The sequence below is a fragment of the Polyodon spathula genome, chromosome 3, assembly GCF_017654505.1.
Source record: "Polyodon spathula isolate WHYD16114869_AA chromosome 3, ASM1765450v1, whole genome shotgun sequence".
Lineage (NCBI taxonomy): Eukaryota > Metazoa > Chordata > Actinopteri > Acipenseriformes > Polyodontidae > Polyodon > Polyodon spathula.
The window spans coordinates 10626501-10649812 of NC_054536.1; the positions used below are offsets into that span (position 1 = coordinate 10626501).

At 37.3% G+C, this 23312-nt stretch overlaps 1 protein-coding gene across 1 annotated transcript in view; it reads right to left on the bottom strand.

Annotated features, from left to right (window-relative positions):
- The window catches only part of LOC121312712 (RNA-binding Raly-like protein), a 148024-nt gene that overhangs the window by 82956 nt on the left and 41756 nt on the right, over positions 1-23312 (bottom strand). Inside the window, exon 2 of the mRNA XM_041244412.1 lies at positions 3376-3649. Coding sequence (XP_041100346.1) covers positions 3376-3631 — 256 coding nt within the window. The 5' untranslated portion in view covers positions 3632-3649. The remainder of the gene's footprint in view (positions 1-3375; positions 3650-23312) is intronic.

Sequence of the window (23312 nt, forward strand, 5' to 3'; positions counted from 1 at the left end):
GGGGACACGATATTAAACCCTGGAGCCCCCTAGAGGCCAGCACAGGAGCACCAGAGAAATATTTGTCTTTATTTATAGTTTATGCTTTAGTGTGAGTGCGGGACTTTTGTTAGTTTCACCTTTTTATTTTCACCTCCTCCTTTACCATCGTTGGTACTGGTGGGGACTTATTTTAATTTTTCTTTTTTGTTCATTTTGGTGGAATATTGGTTGGCGGCCATCTACAGCCAGACAAATAAAAACCCCTGCTGCGGGGAAAACCCTAACAAGCCTCTTGAGTGTCTTTTGCCGGTGCCACCACCACCTAACTCAGCCCACCAACCTCCCACAGTGTTCCAAACAGTGCCATCATTACTAGCCTCTTAAGTGTCAGGTGGTGCTGGTGCTGCCACTGGAGAAGTGGCTGCCTCAGGTAAAGTAATGGCTGGATCAGATACAGGGGCTGATGCAGGTGAAGTGGCTGGCATCCTTGCAGGGGCTGCCACAGGATTGCTTCTTTTCTCAAGGGATCTCCTGCACCCTTGGTGTCACTGCTGCTGGAAGATTCATCTTGGCAAACCCAGTCTGCTTCAGAGCCAGACTCATCATTGTCTGTCTCTGCTGCATCAGAATCTCTGTTTGGTAAAATTTGCAGTAATTCCAAACATTGCTTTGGTGTCCTGCTTCTTCTGCAATCCATTTTCAATGTATATTGGGATAACAATGAATTTTTTTGAAAAATGAGTGACTTGTATAGTAACCAGAGTGCAGACAGACAAACTGGCGTCGTGAACTGTCAAGGCTGATTGATGGGCTATCAAGAGGCTCATTGAAACAACAGAAATGTCAGAAGATCACTCACTTGAAGAATGCAGATTGACATAATCAAACTTCAATACATGGCAAGAAGTCCTGCCTGATAAACACAAATAATACCACAACATTTAATTGTTATAATATGTTTTACACAGTGTCGAGAAAAAGTTTGTGAACCCCATTGGTAAATATGGAAATTCCATAGCTTTACCATGATGCCTTCTTGAATCAAAACCAGTCTTTTCTTAAATATCCAATAGGGTTTATATTAACCAATTCCATGTCTTTTGAAACAAAATGATGTATGAATTAGACATCAGGTGTTTAAATAATTAGGTAAATCTTCAGGAGTGAGTTTGGGAGGCCCCACCCTATATAAAGATCAGAAACTTTGTGAGTTTGGTCTTCACCATACAGGTGTGTGGAAACACATCATGCCACGATCAAAAGAAATCTCTGACGACCTCAGAAAAACAGTTATTGATGCTCATCAGTCTAGAAAGGGTTACAAAACCATTTCTAATGATTTGTGGCACCACCAATCCACTATCAGACAGATAGTCTACAAATGGAGAAAGTTCAAGACCACAGTCACTCTACCCAGGAGTGGTCGTCCGACCAAAATCTCTCCAAGAACAAACTGGAAAATCATCAAGGAAGTCACAAAGAACCCCAGAGTAACATCCAAGGATCTGCAGGACACTCTTGCCTTGGCTAATATGAGTGTTCATGGCTCAACTATCAGAAAAAGACTGAACAAGAATGGTTTTGATGGAAGGGTATCCAGGAGGAAACCACTGCTCTCTAAAAAGAACATTGCTACCTGTCTGAAATTCGGCAAAGAGCACACAGATGATCTACAAGACTTCTGGAACAATGTTCTCTGGGCAGATGCGTCAAAGGTAGAACTTTTTGGCCCTAATGAAAAACGTTATGTTTGGCAAAAACCAAACACTGAGTTCGAACAGAAGAACCTCATCCCAACTGTCAAGCATGGTGGTGGGAGTGTGATGGTTTGGAGCTGTTTTGCTGCCTCAAGGTGCTGGACAGCTTGCTGTCATTGACACAACCATGAATTCTGCATTTTATCAGAAGATTCTAGAGGAGAATGTCAGGCCATCCATCTGTGAGCTGAAGCTGAAACTAAAGTGGGTCATGCTTCAAGACAATGTAGTTTAATGTAGTTTTTTTAATGTATCTGATGTTATTAAGAATTGCTGATGTACTTTAAGCTATGCACATCACTTTGAGATGTTCTACAGGAAAAGCACTATATAAAAATAAAATTGATTGATTGATTGACTGATTGAGATGTAACCGACCAGAGATGAACAGACAGAAACAGGGGCAGCGGCAACAAAACATCCATTTAACCTCCACAGTCTCTTTTAAGAGTGACCCAAATCTTTAAAAAAAAAAAAAACTGAAAGTTTAAGATTTTTTTTTTTTAAACTATTTAACAGTTTAGTTCAGGGAGAAGCAGCAGAGCGATCAGAATTGTTTTGAACCAATTTGAAAATTTACTTTTTTTTTTTTCACTAATTAATCATTAGTGTCCAAGTCAGACTCATTCAATATCTACTTTCACTTCAGTTTCCCAAAAGATCAACATTTATATAAATCTTGTTAGTTATGTTTATTGTGATAAATTCCAATATGTCTGTATTTTTTAAAGGCTAGTGGCGTATGGATCTCTAATAGTGATTCCCCCCTTTTTGAAAAGAAGTGCTAATCCATGGTGATATGCTGAAATATCAACACCCCCATGTGACCTATTTTGACCAATCACAATAGAGTATTTAAAATACCTCAGACCTTCAATAACACCTTTGTTAATGCTGACTGGCAGTGTCTGACTACGTTACCTGGTATTCCTGCAGGACATGATATCACATTGGGTTTTATTTCAGGGTGCATGGACACATTAGGCTTTGCAAATTGAGCCCTAATAACATTGTGTTCTAAAGTGCATTTAACATTACACACGTTCACTTTACTCTTCTGTATAGCCTTTTGTGAAGTTCATTTGACTATTCTACATCCCTAATTTATTATTACATTTTGTACTTGTCACTTCATTGTATTCATCAGCACAGCTTTCACAAAAGAGACAATTAACTGCCATGAAAGTTCTAAAAAAAACAGCCACTGACAAAAATACATTTAGGCAATGTAACTAGTTTTCTCAAATCTTTGTCTAATATTGTTACAGTGTTAAAAAAAAATACATAGCAATACATATATGACACAATATGGCAAGTTAAACTAATTAGTACACCCGGGAGTATACTGCAATTAGCTAGCTGCTTAAAAAAAGATAACACCAAGAGTGAGAGAATGGCTATTTAAATAATTATTAAATAGCCTACGGTATATTTAACTGGTTTAATTAGACTCTACATTTATTTAACAATGTGCCCCGGTTTTGAGCTTTGAAAATGCAGTTCATTTATACTCTCCTTATGTATTCTTGTATGGTACACCCATTTATGTAAGTCTATGTAAGTTCATGACAATGACTTACATCATTATTTCCAGAGTCTAGCAACCCAAAGAGACACATTAAAAACAGTAGCTTACCGAGTGGCTGTCCTGCAATAATTCTTGCATTCTCCCCTGCAACCGCAGCCCGTGCATTTCTTTCACTCATGTACTGAACAAATGCATATCCTTTGTGTACCGAGCAGCCAACTATTCTCCCATACTTGGCAAAGATAGCTTCAATGTCAGCTTTTTTTACTATCGCTGTGTTGAGATTGCCAATGAAAACCCTGGAGTTGATGGATCTGGGGTCATTCTTGTTGGTGACATTGCTGGTCTGAGTCTTGCCAGTCATTGTCCTTCACGTGTTTTCCTAAAGAACAAAAGAAAAAAACAACAATATATATATATATATATATATATATATATATATATATATATATATATATATATATATATATATATATATATATATTTCCCCTGAAGTTTTATATTATCTTTTAGCTGGATACTAATGCATGTAATGGACATTAGCCTCTTCAGTGCATTCTTTTTAAGGATCTGTTTCAGAATATGTTTGTATCAGTGTGGCTAGGAATACCAGAACTCATGCAAGCTACAGGTTAATTTAGTAAGATAGGTGAGGGTTCTAGGTGGTTTGAGCCAATAAAGTTTGAATTGTATTGATGTGCATAAATATCTATTTAATTTACTTGTTAACAAACTGTCAGACTATGGCTACAGTGAAATCATTTTTTTCCCCCCATGCTCTGATTGCCTATCACAGATTTTGACTTACTTTGAAATACTAATCCCCACAAAGGGATCATTTCCTTTTGAAATATTGCACATCTCACTTCAGAAGATGCTGAACACCATAAATACCCTTTTTTTTTAAACCTCACTTCAAGCTGAAGTCGAGGATAACTGCTGACAAAAAATACATTGGTATATATTTTTATAAGAAGTGTTAAATAAATTAGCCCAAAACCCAGGAAGGGGGCAAGACAGAAAGGTTGATAGTGAATATTTCAGCAGCTCAAAAGTCTCTTTGAGCAAGGTCACGGAATAAATTAGTGTGTGCCATAAACTAATCATGTATAGTTAATATTGCTACATTTCCACCTGCAGCATGAAACCAATCTGTAAATCTCAGAAATATCATAAATCATATTTCCCTTCTAGCAACATCTCCCTCCCCACCTCCCCCGCTCGCTCCATTTCCAGATTTAACACTCTAACACCCATTGCTTAGCCTCACTCACAATGGCACACTTTGTAACTTCCTCCATTAGAATGGGTTAGAGAACAATTCCCCTCAATCCTAACTGGGGCGGATTCAATATAGCTCTGCCAGTGGAAAGGATCAAGATTGATTTCATAGTGCTTTAAAATGATATAAACATAACCCTATTAAAAATAAATAATAATAATAATAATAAAAGCATATTTGATCTCTAGTCCTGGAAAAATATATATATATATATCTAATATATATATATATATATATATATATATATATATATATATATATATATATGATTCCTATCAGAGCTTTGCCTGAATCTGAAACTCAGCCAAATGAGCTAGAAAATAGGTGTGTTGATGAATAAATCATCGGTTAAGTTCTATTTAAAGTAATGCCATATTAGGAAACAATATGTAAATAATAAGCAAATGTAACTAGAACAAATATAATGCAAAAACCTTCATGTAATTAGGACTGTACTTGTGAATGATTTAATTAGTGCAGCAGTAGAGGAAGTTGTCGAAAAATAATGATTACGACACTAAAACAAAACAAAACATGCAGTCTTACCTTCCCAGTTCCAGTATGTGACAGACTAGCAGGCCTTCTACTCGAACACTGAGGGGAAATTAACTTGTATATTAAAGAATTAATATTGTAATACCTGTAACTTAAACTGGAGTCACATTCACTGTACAACAAGCTCTCTCTTTTTGACAGGCTTGAACCGAGTCATAAATATCTCATTTCCTTGCACAGTGTTCGATTAGAAAGCCTATCTGTCATGCTGGCACCGGAAAAATACAATTAAATAGCTATTATTACTTATGAATTCAGATTTTAACATTGTGTATAGAGCCCCAAATTTATTTTAGATTCCAGCACCAGGTTGATTTTAAAAAAATCCATAGCTTGTTATACCCCATAATCTAAAAGAAGAGGGCACTTGGGCCTATTTCAATGTTAGCAAAATATAACAGTGACTTGAATATTATAGTCATGGTACCTCACTGTTGTAAGCGTGCTAGTGTTTATCTTAACCATTGTCTTAACCATCTGATCTGTTTTTGTTTTATCTTACAGTGAACAAAAGTAGGTTTATTTGAAAATAAAAAAGCTGCAAAAGTTCAGGCATTTAAACTTCATCCAAACAACTTACAAATATGACCTAACTATAAACATGCTAACTGTTCTTTATCTGTGGGTAATGGACTACTAAAGGCAAAGGCAACTAAAATGAGCTGGTTCCAGCCACGCTGGTTGAGCACAAGAATATATTACAGTACTGTAACTACCAAATCCCATAATTAATACTAATGTTCATTCTCAAACAATAAATTGTGTAGGCTACGACCGTCTTAGTGAGCCATGCGTTCTTCCATGTATGTAAAATGAATGTACTTTTTAAAAGCAGCCTTGACAGGCATTTATAACCCCTCTATATAAGTAAAGTCTCAGTTCTACTGTATATTGTGCCCATCGCATACAACAGATTTGATTCAGTTGTGCTTGTTGGTGAATAATAGAGGCTTGACTCATCTATGACTTCCAGAGTGGTACTTTAAACAGCCTTACCTTGACCTAAACCTAACCCTGTGTGCCATTTATAATAATGGAGCCGAACAACATTGCACTGTAATCAGCAGCCTGCCAGTAAATACAGGTTTATTATGTATACTGTTATTAGCAGCACTGTAAGAGGAAGATATTGTGACCTTTGAAGAACAAGTCATATCCATTTAGTGTGCAACTACATCGTTTTATTCTGGGGGTAAATAACTTCTTAGGCCCTGACTTATTGCTTGGATTGAATCAATAACTGAAATGAATCAAGTAGTCAGACATATAATGTAATTTGCCAGTCCCTTTTGCTTACGGTGTGTTTTAGAATGTGTTTTTATTGAATACTGCTTTTAATTAAGCTTCATTAAATTGATCATTGCAGAACACATATATGATATTAAGTTCTGCCATGTTTTCTATAATGTGTTTGTGAGGTTTAGGTTTGTACTGCTGTTGTACTGGTATCCTGTGTGCTTGTGCACTGCTACATATCTTCTTTTGTGTACAGTGGTAGTAGATTTCGCTTTAGTTCCTCCACAGCTGTATTCATACTTTTGATTAGTCATTGCTCAAGGTTTAGCGGTTCATAATTCATCAACAGTAGGTCTTACCATTTCTGATTATTTTTGTATTCTTTTTGAGGCTGCATTGCCTAGTATTAAAACTATCACCACTTATCACTACCCACTCTCGTCTACTGATGAGTTAGTTGACAGATATAGTTGCCTTTTAATGTACTTTTGAAATTGTGGCCCCAGTCAAAACTTGACAGCCTTTTCTAAGCAAACTGCACTATGGGCTAACAGTACCCTATACAAAATGAAGAGGGAATGCTGCAAACTAGAACACAGATGGAGGGTTACTAAATTGCACATTCACTATGATATTTGAAAACAATATCTATTAAAGTGAATAAAGCTCTGAGGACAGCCAGATGTTGCTCTTTTGCAAACCTTACTGATGTTAATAAAAATAACTTGTGTTTTTGTTTTTTTTTAACTATTGACATATTAGTAAATCCATCACCTGCTGCACCTCGTTATACTGAAGCCTCTCCCACTAAGTGAAGAATTTCTTAACTGTTTTCAAAATAACATTGTTACTATTAGGGATCAAATTCCTTGGGATGGTTCCTTTATGAATGTGCCCACTAGACAGATCGGCTCTGTTATGGAATCGTTTTCTTTGTTTAAGGATTTGAATATGTTAGTTATGCAGATTAAATCTTCCACCTGTTCCTTAGATCCAATACCAAATTGATTCCTTAAGGATACTTTGTTATTTGTGTATTGATGTTCTTACTATATAATAATGATCTCTGTCAACTGGAAAAAAAGTCCAGTTGCCTTAAAAACGGCTTTGGTTAAGCCTCTATTCAAAAAAATATAACAGATTGTACTATTTTGAGTAATTTTAAACCCATTTTCAACTTGTCATTCTTAGCTAAGGTTCTTGAAAAGGAAGCAGTCAAACAAATTCACATATTTCTGGATGTCAGCAATGTCCTTGAAATGTTTCATTCAGGGTTTTGATTTGCTCATAATACAGAGACTGCCATTGTCAGAGTAGTAAATGACTAACTGATGAGTGCCAACTCTAACTCTTCTTTTAGACCTTCGCACTGAATTTGATACTGTGGATCGTACCATTTAAATTGATTGTCACAAAAGCTGGTTTGGCCTGACTGGAACTGTTCTAAACTGGTTTAAGTCGTATCTAACTAACAGACAGTACTTTGTTTCTTTAGAGGAGTCTATCAGGATTATCTACTAGTATTTGTGGTGTCCCCCAGGGCTCTTTTCTTGGTCCCTGTAGCCAGGGAGATCTATGCTGACTCTGCTGGCGTGTTCACAGGGCTGCAGGAAGAGGGCGGCAGTTGTCCAACAACCTCCTTGAGTCGTGGCAGTGACACGGGGAGGTGGGAAAGTGGGTGTGTGGACTTTCCCCCTCTCTGAATAGCTGAGAGGCGAGTCTTGGGAGATTGTTAGCCCTATAAATTAACGCTCTGTTGTTTCCTCAGGTCTGCCCTGTTAAACGCGTCGAGAGTGCAGAAGTGCTGGTCCACGACCGAGAACCAATGGGAGAAAAAGAAACGAAGGTTCAGAGCAAGACATTGAGGGCAGGGAACCCTTGGGCAGACCCCTGATTAGTATATCAGAGCAGGCTAGTGAGCCGGCAGTGTAGGACGGTGATCCGGGTTGCACGGGCAGCGGAAACCGGAATATCGCTGCAAAGTGCAGCACCTTTTCTTTGTAGTTTTGTTACTGTTTTATTTTCCCTGTTTCTTTGTGCCTTCTGTTTTGAATTATTGTTTCAAAGCACCTGCAAGGGCTCTGGTATTGTGTACCATCGCTTGGTATGCCCGTGGTTCTGTTTACCATCATTGGCAAATCAGACCACGGACCCACAGCGCCATCTGTGGGATTAAAGAAAAAATAGCACCCTGAAATAAAACTGGGCACCTGTGCGGTGTTGCCAAATTCACCTGTCTGTCTCCTGTGTCAGTGAATTACCCACTACCCTTCCACAGTCCCTTATTATTATTTTTATACATATGGTACCACTGGGTGATATTATTCATAAACAGTGTTCATTTTCACTGTTATGCTGAGAACACAACTTTCTGTGAAACCTGGTAACATCACTACTATTCTGGCCTTAACCGTTTACGGTCCTATATTGGACTAGGTCCAACATTACAATTTTGCCTTTCCAGTCCAATGTCGGACCCTGTCCGACATCATCAAAAAGACGTAAAGAACAGCTCCCTAGTAATTTTTTCTCCGGAAAAAGCTGAGAAAACCTTTCAATGGCCGAGTGAGACAGATAGGAGCCGAATGAAGCCGAAAAAAGGCGACTCTCATAGCCACATGTACCATAGAGTTAACACAGACATAAACAAAAGAGATAGCTGCTTCTGCATCCAGTGCTCAAAGAATATCTCTGACATTTACAGAGTAATAAAATAGTAATAAATAATGACCTGGATTGCGTTATTGAGGAGTTTGGTGATAAAACAAGTGATCAGGAGAGTATTTATCAGTATGCATATCTATAAAGAGGCATGTGAAAAATACAGTGACCAAGGGGTGGGGTTTGGCTAGAGATGCAGTACTGAGTGCCCTTTTGTGATTCAGTGCCTATTAAACCTATTTTACTCTGAAAAAAAAAAAACATTTAAACAGCGCGTGTAAAAGAATCAACGCGTGTGAAAATAAATTGGACCTGACATGCCTGACAAACGCTGAACGAATGGATCGCTAAGGGTTAATAGTGTCTTCCTGATATCAAAAGTTGGATGTCTGAAAATGGCTTACAATTGAACTCAGAAAAGATAGAAGTTTTGCTGTTAGGTTATATTTGATTCTAAGTTGAGTATTGAGGCTCACATTTGAAAAATTAAGTCTCATATAACTCAGGTGTTGGCCTCAGTGTACTGGCTTCCAGTGTGTTTTAGAATTGATTAAAATATCTTACTATTGACATATAAAACACTAAATGACTTGAAACCCAATCCAGAGACTTAACAGTAATCAAGTAATGAAGACAGCAATACAGCTCTAGAATGCAGCTGGTTTTGTACAGTACACAATGTGCAGATGTCAAATAGAAATACTGTTAAACTACTTATAACGTTGACCATGTGTGTTAATTAAAATAATGTTGAAAACGACAGAAATAAATCATAAACTCAGGCATCTTTGTCTCTTTAAGGACCGAGCGACGCTGACCTCCACATGACAAAGACTTGAGGAAAAAACAAGTACACACCAGTTTGTAGAAAAAAGGTGAAAGGGAAACTTTATTTGCAGGAAGCTCCACAGTGCATATGAATGCCCACCACACTTTAAACAGCAGCACAACACACAGTCCCTTATTCAGTACACTAGATCAGCATGCAGAAACCAACAGCTCAGGGCACTAAACCCATCTCTCTTTCTTAGGATGCCATATTGCCTTCCTTTTAAAAGCACCAACTTATAAATGTATCTTTTATATTTTCCCATGGGAATCCTTGAATTGTAGGTGAAACCCAACACACACACTTTCACTTGCAGCATTTTCTCTTTAGACAGATCTACAATATACAGTGACCGCTCACCATCACAATCTTCACTACTGCAATACTTTACTGACTGCTATAAACACAAGGTAGGTGTTTAATTCCCCTGGAGAGCATCACACTTGGTATTTAGTTTCCCTTTATAGTTACACATACACACACACACACACACGCACACACACACACACACACACACACACACACACACACACACACACACACACACACACACATTGCTAAGGGCACTTTATAAGTGAAGCCACTCTCACACTGCTATAAACTTGTACTAGTGATGTTAAAAAGTGCGTCAATCAAGGATCCATCTTGGACAAGCCAGCAGAATAGAATTAAAGGAGGGCGCTATTTCATGATTATTTCAGATCATTAAAAATATACTGAATCAATTACATTTAATGACCTTTTTTCCTGCTAGAAACTTAAAACACAAATACATAGACAGTTTTCCTTTTACTTTAGGGGAGGGATCTTTTGCTTTTTAAAATATTGAGTAATATTTAGTGATTAAAAGTATACTCTCCTTTAGAGGATGTATGTTTACATGTTACCTCTGCACTTGTACAAGCTCTTCACAAGGATATCATTGCCTAGTATTTGAGTTCCCAGTCCATCTTGATAAAAATCCTAGATTAGCATTGGCCAAATATATACTTGGACACATTTGGTACTGTTTATCAAGGGGGTTACGTGAAAGAACATGTTCCACCAACTGTCAGTTTTACAGAACTTGTGGAGTAATTCCTGTCTGTAGAAAAAGTAAAAGTAGACTACAGACTATAAATGTGGTCCACTGTTTTTAGTAAGTGGCTCATTAAGTTAAGCACAGAATGAGTAAGAAAACTTGAAGGTACCATGCAGTCTTTATGTCAAGTAATATTTTATTTTCTGGTAACAACAAAAGTCAAGTGAATTGGAATACGTTTTAATCAAGCATTTTAACTATCCAAGATGGACATGGTCAACAACAAAACACAAACCACAAGTACTGTTTTTGGGCAATCCATTTATGAGTTTAAATAAGTTATCTATTTTAGTTTTTATTATTTATTAAGCACGACAGGCCAACATATTAAACTGTATTTGTAGGAATAATATTTGAAAAAGCAGACTGAATTGCTGAATAATAATACAATATAATAAAATAGGGAGACACCCTTTATAAAAGAACCGCACTGCCACCTACTCCTGGAAGGAATTTAATATAGAGGATAATTAGGCAGGTTAGTTAATTGATAGTTTACGGATGAAAGAGAACCATTGCTGTGAATCACAGACTCAGAGAAAAAGACATTGATTGACTGTCTGCTTCTCCCTTCAGAGGAGTCCGGGGTCTCCTTTATCCAATCCTACATATAACTTGCCAAAGAGCAAACTGCTTGGGGACTGGGAAATTGGTTGGATCACATTGCTTTTTGAAATTTCTATCACAGTGTATTGCTGATCATGTACAGTTGGTCCACCTTTGTGTTGTTTTTGTATAATTTATACCCTATTCCTGACAGTATCTGAACATAGTATAGCAACAATGGTGCTTCCTCATGTTAGTATTCAGAGGCTGTACAGTAAGTGTACATTTTTGGAGGCTGTTTTAAAAGAAACAAAATAATTAAGCCATTGGCAGATCTGTTTTTTTTTCTTTTTTTTTAAATACAAACAATAAAATTATAATTTAAATTATCTTTAACTTCAACTTTCAACTAGAGGGGGCGTTAGTCTTCCACTTTACCCAAAATATCCAGTATAAACCAATATGTTTATTAAACCCTTAAAGACAGCTTTATCTCCATTTGGTTTATAGCAGAGTTGTACTCTTGCAGAAGGAGGGTCTGGTCTTGTGGCTCGTATGTCTCCGAGGCTTCTAGTCTTTATTTTTAGAGAAGTTTTATTACAGCTTTTTTAGTTTTCATTTAAAAGTTGTTGAAGCTTATCTTCAGAAAGCAAAAAAGGGCTTAGTTATTGCTATGAATATGTTCCAAAGGTTGCTATGTATATGTACCATTGCTACATTGTTGCTATGAATATGCTCCAATGGTTGCTATGTATATGTACCATTGCTACATTGTTGCTATGAATATGTTCCAATGGTTGCTATGCATATGTACCATTGCTCCATTGTTGCTATGAATATGTTCCAATGGTTGCTATGCATATGTACCATTGTTCCATTGTTGCTATGAATATGTACCCTTGTTATGGGCTTCTGAGGCTATTGAGCAAACTATAACATATCCTGTGATGGCGTTTTTTGCAGGCAGATTTTAAAATCTAATAAAATGTAGGTGGAATATAGTTTAATAAACTATATTATACTATATTATTTTTTGTATTTCAGTAATTCAGAGTACTTTTCATGTGAACTCTTGTTTGACTTTCTTTTTGTAAAGCTGTAATATATACTGTGTTATTATGTGCAGTAGTTCCCATCTTTAATGGTTTCATATTGTATTGTTATTCATTTACATTTTAGTGATATTACAATAAGTGTGACCCTGCAAAAGATCACAGTCCCATAAACCAAAAAAGAATCAAGCCACTTTGGCGCATCCCACTATTTGGGACAGTCAGAGTGATCATTTATAGAAAACATTCTCAATAGTAGAACAATAATATTGGTTGAAGTGTCACCTATGTGGCCAAAAGCTTAATGTGAACTCAGGCAATCTATAGTAATAAATAGGCATGAGAAATAAGTCTGACTGGTGTTCAGGTGCAAAGATCTGGCAGACTAGTTGAGAATATTTGAATAGGATTTGCACATGGTCAATGACAGCATGGTGTTTTAAACAAAGACGCTGTGAAAGCATTTATATTAAAAAAAATATCAGTGTCTTTAATTGTCAAAAGTAATCTAAAAAAGGATGGCATTCAAACCAGCTTAAGTTAAAAGAACAGACAGATCAGATGAAATTGTGTTGGGATGCAGGAGATGTGAATGATTTTAGGAACATTGCTTCCCTTGCAGGCTACATACATCTTCGTAAGCAAAGAACTGAGTACAGAAAAAAAAAAAAAAAACAGCAAGGTCCAAATGTGTCAAAAAGATTACGCTATGGAAGTACAAAAGGATTTAAACAATGATAGTACTGTATGTACTGCTTGTGTCTTCAGTTTCATTTCTGTCAATAATTTAATAGGCTGGATTCCTAGAGTGAGTTGAATGTTCTCCATATGTAAATGCATAAAGAAGTAGTCTGTGAATAGCAGATATTAAACCTGAACCACAGCCCCTATTTGTCAACTGTCTGATATTACATTGACATCAAGAAAAGATAATGTAGTAACAACTGAATTTTACGATATATCAATGTGCATACATATGGCAACTTATATCAAACTGTACTTTTGTACTTTCACAGATTCTTGATGCCGCTTCTGAAAACAATAACCTTTTTTTGGAGTGATGAGCATGAAACTACAGAAATAACCAAGATGCCCCCACTTCTAACATACAATTCCCCAATGTGCTAACCTTCCTCTGTCGAGGTTCTTATCAACTAACTACAGCTCATTTCACTATGAAATGGGCCTTTTATGCAGCTTGTGCTTCTATTACTAAATTCTATGGTTATTGTAGCACACTGAGCAGTAATCCAATTAGCTAGGAAGTGAATAGAGCCATCCTTCATTCTGCTTAAGTCACTCACAATAAAGCACAGCTCACTGATACCATCCTTGTTGTATCAGAACCTTTAATTGCCTGAAAAAGGTTAGACGTCTGTAAAGACAGAAACACACATTTACTGTGACAAGATCCAACTGTCTTTCATTTTGCAAGCCTCCATTCCTTTACATTAATCTTCCTGCTTAAGAAGAAAGCTCAAGTCTCTTTTGGCTGGTTTGCATAATGTGTCAGCTTCTGTTGGCTACTTTATCAGCATTAAAAACAAACAGACAGCAAAACGTAATTAACTGCATTGCTGTTTATTGAAAGCTCCTCAAAAATTGTATACATGATATGCGACTATGGGTGTGCAGAGAACCCATTACTCACACTCGCAATCGTACTCAGAAACCAATAATCATACTAGGATGTACTCTGAAGATGTCACTGGGAACCGGGAGGGAATAGAATCGGAAGTGATGTTAACACTGGAACCGCTGAGATTTCAGACTGCATATAACCTCCGCACTCGCAAAATGTGCGGCTCCATTTTAAAACAGCTCCGAAATGAAAATGAAAAACAAACAATCAGATACAACTTCATATTTTTATTTATGAACATCATACATAACATTCTCATAGCAGAAACACCGTATTTACATTGAAATTTTTTCTTTTTTTCAAAAAGAACACATATACATAAACATGAAAAACTGCAATAAACGTCTGTGTAAACAGGTGTAGAAAGCTGTATGCACATATAAAATTATAAAACATAAATAACTAGTTGTAAAAATAGCATAAAACAAAAATATAACATAACTTATGCAACGTGAAAGCGCTTTGAGTGAAACAGTTCAAAGGTTCTGTCTGTCTGTTCACAGTTCTATTACAGCTTTCTAAGTACAAGCTATGCAGAAAACATGCATCAAAAGTTCTGTTTTTATTGCATTTAGCAACCTGGCATTGTCTTTTATTCTGTGTGCCAGTGGGCATAGCACTGGCTGAAAGTTGAGGGGTATTGGTCAGTCAGCTTTTGTGTGGCTGAAAGTTGAGGGGTATTTGCCAGTCAGCTTTCGTGTCTCTTATCAAAATGTTTCTACCGTAGCTCCAGGGCTAGCTTCAAAATGAAGTCCCTCAGAGTGTTGCCGGTGTTCTCCTTGTACAAAACCAAAGGGTTGATGGCCGCCAGGTCCAAAACATTATAAAAAACAGCCACAGGCCACCTGCAAATAATACCTTTGACAGAATACAGCCGTGTTATTTGAGCCAGTATATCCACACCGTATTTCATTGCGTTCTTAAATGCAACAGTCTCTGGCTTTTGTTTAGCATCAGTCCCGACGGTCAATAATTTGTGCAGAGCTTAGAATCCGTGCATTTTTATATTTTTACAGCTATACACACTCAGGATGGCACAGTTGTTCTGCTTGAAGAGTGTAGTGGAGTGCAGGGGGGCGTGCTCGTCTTGCCTTGTTCACATACCCTACCAAGGTGGGGTTTTTTTCCTTCAACTCCCTGCCGAAATGGAGAGAAGTACTGTACATGTGCTGTGTCCAGCAACAACGTGGGAAACAGCTGCTCATCCAGGGTGATGTTAGGTCCACGCGTACAGCAGGCAATGCTATTTGTAATGAAGCTGTCCCAAACCTCTGATGCCATGATAAATTTGTTTGTAATAAGTCGGGCTGCTCTTGTTCTCAAATCAAAACGTATGAATCTCAGGATTTCCCGAAAGCAATTCTGTGACACTGTTTCCTTGAAGAAGGGAAGACCCAGTGGCACTGGAACGATTTTAAAGTGGGGGTGCTGAAAGCCATTGAACAAAACTGTAACCCTTTTATATGATGGAAGCCATGCAAAGCCAAGGGGGTGCTGCCACACCTCCAGCACCCCTAGTTCCAGTGTCCTTGGGAAGTCCCCACACTTGTGACCAGTAACTCTCTACATAAGTTTTTTTGCCACCGTATGTGCCACTCACATACAGGATTGCAATGAAAGCTTGTATTTCCTCCAGAGATAGTTCCCAGGGGTCAACATTCAATACCCGTTGTGCCTCTGCCACGGTACAGCACTGAATGTGAAGTAGCAGTTGCACAGAGATAAACAACAGAGTGGGGTGTCTATGTTCCGTTTTGCATGTGGCGTTGGGCCTGAAGCTTGTCAAAGCCCCATCACTGGGATGTATAAATTTTCAAACTGTGTCATCTTTATCTGTTTCCTGAATTACTCTTGGAGAAGCTCCTGCAGCAGGTGTAGTTGTCCTTAGTGCTGGTGGTGCTGAAGCGGCAGATGCAGGAGGAGCCACAGGGACAACAGCTGTTTCTCAGGTACTGGATCTGGATCTGACCTCTCCCTTTCCCCCTGGGTGGCACTTGTTGTGTTTGACCTGCTGGTAAATCCGGCTTGGTGTCCTCAATTTCACTGTCTCAACTGCTGGTATCGACAGCCCAGGATGTGTGGCTGAATTGGAGTGCCCACAGCAGAGTCTAATAAATGCTAACAACAGCCAGCCTGTCACCAGCCCTACACCTAATACAAAAGAATTAGCATACGTGATCAAGAGATGACTGATCAAGGCATTGATCACAACACTTGGGTTTATAACACTGGGTTTGTAACGTTCACAAGTTTGAATTACAAAGGACAGTTATAAACTTGCTGAGCTGATTTAGAGGACAGGCAGACGAGAAAAAAGTAGCGTAGCTATATCACACTCTACTGTGATTCAATGAGTATATTTTGTGACAACTGCTAATAATAAATAATAATAATAATAATAATAATAATAATAATAATAATAATAATAATAAGATAGGAGTATATAATATGTTCTTTCACAATGACTGAAATTTTTTTACAAAGCCCATGCTAAATTATCGGCTATATTGTACTGATTTCAATATGCCACATAAACTGCAGGTCTGGCGGTTGCAGAAGCAAGTGCTTATAACTTATTCATTTTTATGATTCTGCAGTTGAAACACTGTATGAGTATTGAATTCAAATATTTAGTAACACTTAAGACGGACATGCATGAGATATTCACATAGGCACAGATATTTAACACAAGTACCCTTATGTATGCAAAAATATTACTATCTCAGGTTTATTTGGTAATATTTTTTTGGACAAAAGTATTAGTTTTTGGCTTTAAGCATCATAATTATAAAAAATTGATGAGGGAAAATGCATATATGTCTACTAAATTTAAATGTTAGTGAACTTTTTAATAGTTATAGCCTTTCTCTTTTTGTAGTGATAAATTTGGCCATGCAGTTCAATCACGTTGTGGAAGAATGTAAGCTAGACACCCTGAGAGAAGAGTTCACTGATTACAAATTCACAGACCCTGACGATCTCCCAACTGAAGAGAAGCTGGACAAGTACTGGGGAAAGATTGCACACATGACAAGTGGATTTCAGATAAGATTCCCTACTCTGTTCAAAATAGAATTATACAGACTCTGCTTGTCATTCCACATTCAAATGCCAGCAGTGAGAGAACATTCTCTATGGTTTGGAAAACTGACACAGAATCCAGGGCTGATTTGGGAAAATACACTATTCAAAGCCTGCTTTCTTACAAACTGAACAGTGACAGCTGCGGTCATAATTCCACCATCAATGGCAAAGTCTTAAGAGACTGGAAATCTGCCACTTGGGAGTACAACTAGAAGCAATAGGTTGTCACCTAAAGGGCCTTTTCTTTGCCACTTTTACAGTGAGGGTTAAACTAAATGATGCAATGAGCATATTGTCATGCTCTCTTTGGTGTTTTTTGTTGTGTCCCATGAAATATACTTTTACCATCTAAGGATACACTAAATGATTATTACGTTGTATTCTAGTTTAGTTTCTGAGCATCTATATATTTTTTAAAAAAAAATCAGACCTCTCCTGCAGGGAACGAAGTATTTAAAATATAGCAGATGCTCAAAAACTAAACTAAAATACAACATACTAGTTATTTAGTGTTGACTTAAAGAGTCTTAATTGACTAATTACTGTTATCAGTTTTAAAATTCAGTGTGTGTCTACAGGCTCAAACGTATTAAGCTGATCACAAATCCTGAAAAAGGAATTGGCCTCAGAATGATGTGCTCCTTATTTCACCAGATGTTGCCTCGGTATTAAAATTAATAACCTAGTTCTTCTTGATTGATTTTAGAATGTGACAGGGCACCACAAGACTTATTGGCAGAGTTTTGTTTTTGTTTTATTTTTCACTAGATGAGCCACTCAGGGACCCTATTGTTTTACCAAAGAAGCAGTAACAGTTTTCTGGAGAGAAGGAACTTAGAATGTGAATTATTCCTAATTAGCATGTTACTTACAGCCTAATCAGATGTCATTACTTTTGGATAGATAGATAACACAACAAAGCGAAAAGAATGATCACCCAGAGCCTCTATGTTTTCTTTGACATTGTGACAGGGAGGACCCTGTCGCTGGGACACGTAACAAGAGAAGCGTTGCTAGGCAACCAATTGAGCAGGAAGGCTCGCCCAGCGCTGAGCTGATCGGGAGGTTCTGTTTGGCTAGAGGGTGTGCCTGGGGAGCCTGCACACAGCTCAGAAAGTGTCTGTGCCACAGCTCGAGGTGACTGCCATGGTTACACTGATGGGCACTGAGCTAAAACTTGGTTTGTTTACATCAAGTCTGCTCCTGAGAAAAACGATACCCTTGCAGGAGGTTAGTTTCAAGGTTTTGTTCCCAATCCTGTATAGTAAGGGTTAGTTCATGTAGTAGGTTACATGAATGGGATGTCTCTTTTAGTGGAGCTAGCATGTGCCATGTGTGGCAAACTTTTATTTTTAGCGTTGTTTTGTTTTTTTATTCAATCTGACACTAGGGCTGCCTTTGCTGGTACCCTAGTGATACCTGTGTTGTTTATTAAATCTGCATGCCTGTGTGGCATGTCAACAACCACTGTTCTGTGTCTGACTCATTATTATTCAGTGAAGGCCCACTCAGGTAACATCACCCAGTTACAGATATAAAAGCATTTTGAAGGTTAGGTACTGATATCATTGTTATTCTGAACAAAAAAATAATACTTAAAAAAATACTTATAGAAACTTTTGAAAACAGATATGTACCGTAAAAAACAAAGTTTCCTCAATATGTAGTAACAGCTTTAATAGTGAAATTAGCATTTTTGTCATATACAAATGACAGCTATAAATTGTCCACAGTGAGTCAGAGAAAGCTGTCAGCCACAAGCAGGGATGAAGAACAAAATGTGTAAAGCAGTTGTTCAAACCAAAGCCAGAAATGTTAAAAGCAGCCAAAGACACATTGCCACAAGGACCTTGACATTTTACTTACATTGTAAACGGATGAAGCCATCGGCTTAACAGCTGTTGAAAACTTTTTGCCTGAGAGTTTAGAAAACAAATGCCTGTCAGGTTTGAACACAAAAAGTGGCCACAGCACTGTTCCTTTTTAAACACATGACGCTGACAATGCTGAAAGGAACAGAACTGTCAGGGTTGCCCTTTAGAGTATTGATCTCATGCTGATATCTATTTTATGGTGTAGGATGCCAGTAGATTAGCTGGTAGTCTTATACAAATTAAAGCTGCCAAGAATGTGATTAGATTTTCCAATATGAAAAAAAAAAAGATTTTAGTGTATTTCTCCTTCATTAAATTTGACAGTACATGTATTTAGTTAAAACATAAAAGGTGAGTACCATGCAATATTTACTATAACGATGCAAATTCATTTTATTTTTGCATTTGAGTGTGCATCAAGTCATCCTGCTTACCCCCTATGACCATTAGAAGTACCCCCAGGGGTATGTGGATATTGCTGCTCTAGAAAGAGTGCAAAGAAGAGCGACCAGAGTTATTCTGGGTTTAAAAGGCATGTCAAATGCAGACAGGCTAAAATAATTTGAATCTATTCAGTCTTGAACAAAGAAGACTATGCGGTGACCTGATTCAAGCGTTCAAAATTCTAAAAGGTATTGACAACGTTGACCCAAGGGACTTTTTCGACCTGAAAAAAAAAAAACAAGGACCAGGGGTCACAAATGGAAATTAGACAATGGGGCATTCAGAACAGAAAATAGGGGGCTCTTTTTTACACAGAGAATTGTGAAGGTCTGGAACCAACTCCTTAGTAATGTTGTTGAAGCTGACACCTTGGGATCCTTAATAAGCTACTTGATAAGCTACTAAGAACCAAATGAGCAAGATGGGCTGAATGGCCTCATCTCATTGGTAAACTTTCTTATGTTCTTATGTGTACCCCAGGTTGAAAATCGCTGTTTTCAAAATACTAACGGCAGTAGGTGCATCTGCAGATTTTCAAATTCATATAAGCTCTCCTCACTGGGATTCTTAATACAAACAAATCATTTAGAAATACAAGAAGAGGCATGTCATTGACAGGAATGTTAAAAGAAAAAAAAAAAAAAAAAAAACTCTGTCCATTTTAATTGTATCCGCAAAAGTTATCTTTCTTTCCCCTTGAACACAAATATGACTGCTCTTTAAAAAGATTTCCTTATCTGTTATTTGTCTGAAGCTTGTTGTTTGGGAGTTCTCCTTGCTGTTTGGCTGAATGCCATGTCTGTATTTTGAATATATTTCCTTTCTGTACTGTGCTTGTATTGAGAAAGATAAAAATGGTGCTGGTTTGTTTCACTAATGAAGCTGCTCATAGGGAGTTGTATTTTACTGGAATTTTTAAAAATATGAACATACAGCACACAAGAATACATTTTTTCAGTATAACTAGGGCTTCTAATTTTCAGTTTTAACTGATAAAACAAGATAAAACAACTCCGATAGAAGAAAAATAAAACTGGTGTATATCCAATAAACATCAGAAAAACAATGGATTGTTCTAGCTCACAAGATTTATAGCTATATTACAATTTGAGAGAGAGCATTTACACATGCATTTAATTTATTACCATAAAGATTTAGTAACTGTAAACAATAATTTCATAGTATATAAAAAGCAAAAGCCCTGAAAAAAAACGATTAACATAAACCTTGAAAATAGCTAAAAAATAGTCACCGAAAAATGAAATAAATAAAAACAGAATAACAAAATCCCTAAATATAACGTGCGGGTGCGGGTGCGGGTGTGGGTGCAGGTGTGTGTGTATAGCAGAGCATAGCGTGTACTGGGGAACAGCGGTATCAGCCCTATGCTTTAGTGCGAGAGGTCCTGGGTTCGTGCCCGCCCTTTGCCTGTGTGTGGATTGCCTCACCCTGTGTGTCTAACCTAGATCACTAATATATATATGTATATATACATAGGCTAATTTCACTATAACGAACTTGTCGTTTTTAATAATCCCAAAAGCAAGAACCAATTTTTTTAAAATTAGCCCTATTAGAACAATCACGTAAAGGATGGACCCAGATATAATGATCTCAGTACTGACTGACACTGAACTCTCTCCAGTGTCAAGTGTGTTATTCTCTCAGTGAAAACAAAGATCATAAGGAGCAATCTACGCTGGATAGCTTTTTCAAGAGAAAGGGAAATTAGCGTTGGTGTAATTTGTATGTGCTTTTGGAGTTATGTTTGATCAAATGATTGTTTACAGATGGGCGCTCGACTGAGACTTTCTGCCTACCTGTGTCCTGTATTGTTTCCATCGTTGCTACAATCGTTTGTAGCGTCACATGACCCGTTTGTCTACTTTCTGTTTTGTGTTTAATAAAATCGTGCACCAACTCCCATGTATCTCTGTCTTGCAATGTGGTTACCCAATCATGTGACATGAGTACCTTGTCACAATAACATTTAAATGCTGATCAATGTGAAGGAATCTTCATAAAAGTACTATACATGTTCAATTCAAATTTGCCATTTTTGTCATTATCCTGATACAGAAACATGCCAAACCGTATTATAGTGAACACCATAATAAACATGCTCTTACAGCATGTCCTCCAATTCCCTATACTAGTGATTCATGTAATATTTCTACAGTAAATATAGTACGGGTGTTGTTGAAACTGTAAACAACTTCTCTGTCTAACTTCCATTTCTGTCTCTCCCTTTTGATACAGTATCTGAACTGAAGAAAGCTGCGTTGGCACTTTATAACACAGACATCTTATTCAGCATTCGTTTTATAACTAAATAAATTATGTTTCCTAATGTATTTACTTTTTTGCTGCGAGAGGAGCTGCAGCTTTTTTCTGGAGACAGGACTCTTCAGCTTCACTTCAGCCCCGCTTTGCCAGCCGAACCTCTGGCGAGCCCATTCCCTCTTCTCCTCTCCCAACCCGCTCTCCTTCTCGCATTTGTCGCTTGAAACTATACTCCCAATCGTCGTTTAACCAGGATATTTATAGTTTAAAAACTGCTAATTAAAATGATCCGCGAGTGAGAATGTTACCTTTTTTTTTTTTTTTTTTTTTTGTAAAAAATATAGCGTTAATTACACTGCGCTTTATGCATGGTTAATTCACGGAATGTTACATTTTTGTTTCACTATATGTGCATTATAGAGAGGGAGTTATTTTATTTTGTATTTTAGTCAGATTGTGTAACTCCCCAGTTTATAAAGCTCTTCAGTTATAATGTTTATATTGGTGTCCCCCGAGAACCGTGTTATAGTGAGGGAGCACTGTAGTATATAAAACATTTAGATATAACATAGGTATATTAAAGTGTTTACCATATATAGTATAATAAACACAGAAATTGGTAACTATAGTGTTAACAAAAATAGCAGTAATGAAAATTATTATTTGCAATTATGTTTTTTTTTTTGTAAGGAAAACAGTGGTTTGTGCTGCAACCGTATATTACTAAACTAATTATCTAGCAGCAGACATAGCTGAATCATTCAGAGAAGGTAATTAGCAATCAGACATAATGATACTGCCTCCATTACTTGTCATTCTGTATTTAGCTCTGTGCAGCCTAGAGGAACTCAATCTTTTCCTGGCCTGCTCTTAGGGCTGCTATATTGAGTGCATCAGCCCATTTTATTACTCCCAGTAGTTAAATTTTTCATTGGACTGAAAAATCCAGTCCCCTGCATCGATTTAGACTAACAGCATCTATCAGACTGCATGACAGTGCTTTATATTTAGATGATAAGTAGTTGGATTTTTGTCTTTTCTTGCTGTTTCTACTGTAGGATCTACGTATGTGTAACAGCGCATAGGCTGGGCTTGAACTGGTGTCCCTGCGCATGACAAACGAGTATTAAAACTGCAGTGCCAAAGAGACAGGATGTTGCATGGTGTTAGAGCTTTTTAACCTCATCTCATTTCATAGACAGGGGGCAGGACAGAATCTGTAACGGCACTATATGACACAACAATGCCCGTTACATACAGTAGTGCCTTCTCAGAGATTAAGTGAAAGACACATTCATCAAAATAGAACAAATATTTGCAATGTGTTAATCCTTTTGCTGAATATTGCAGTACCCCAGTCACAGAAGTGCCACACATTTCATCACTTTTATCAAGTCATGTACTGCTCTTACAAAGGCAAAGTGTGTTGTTTTATCTGAAAAGTAAGAGGGGCTGGATACAATCCAATGCAAAGTG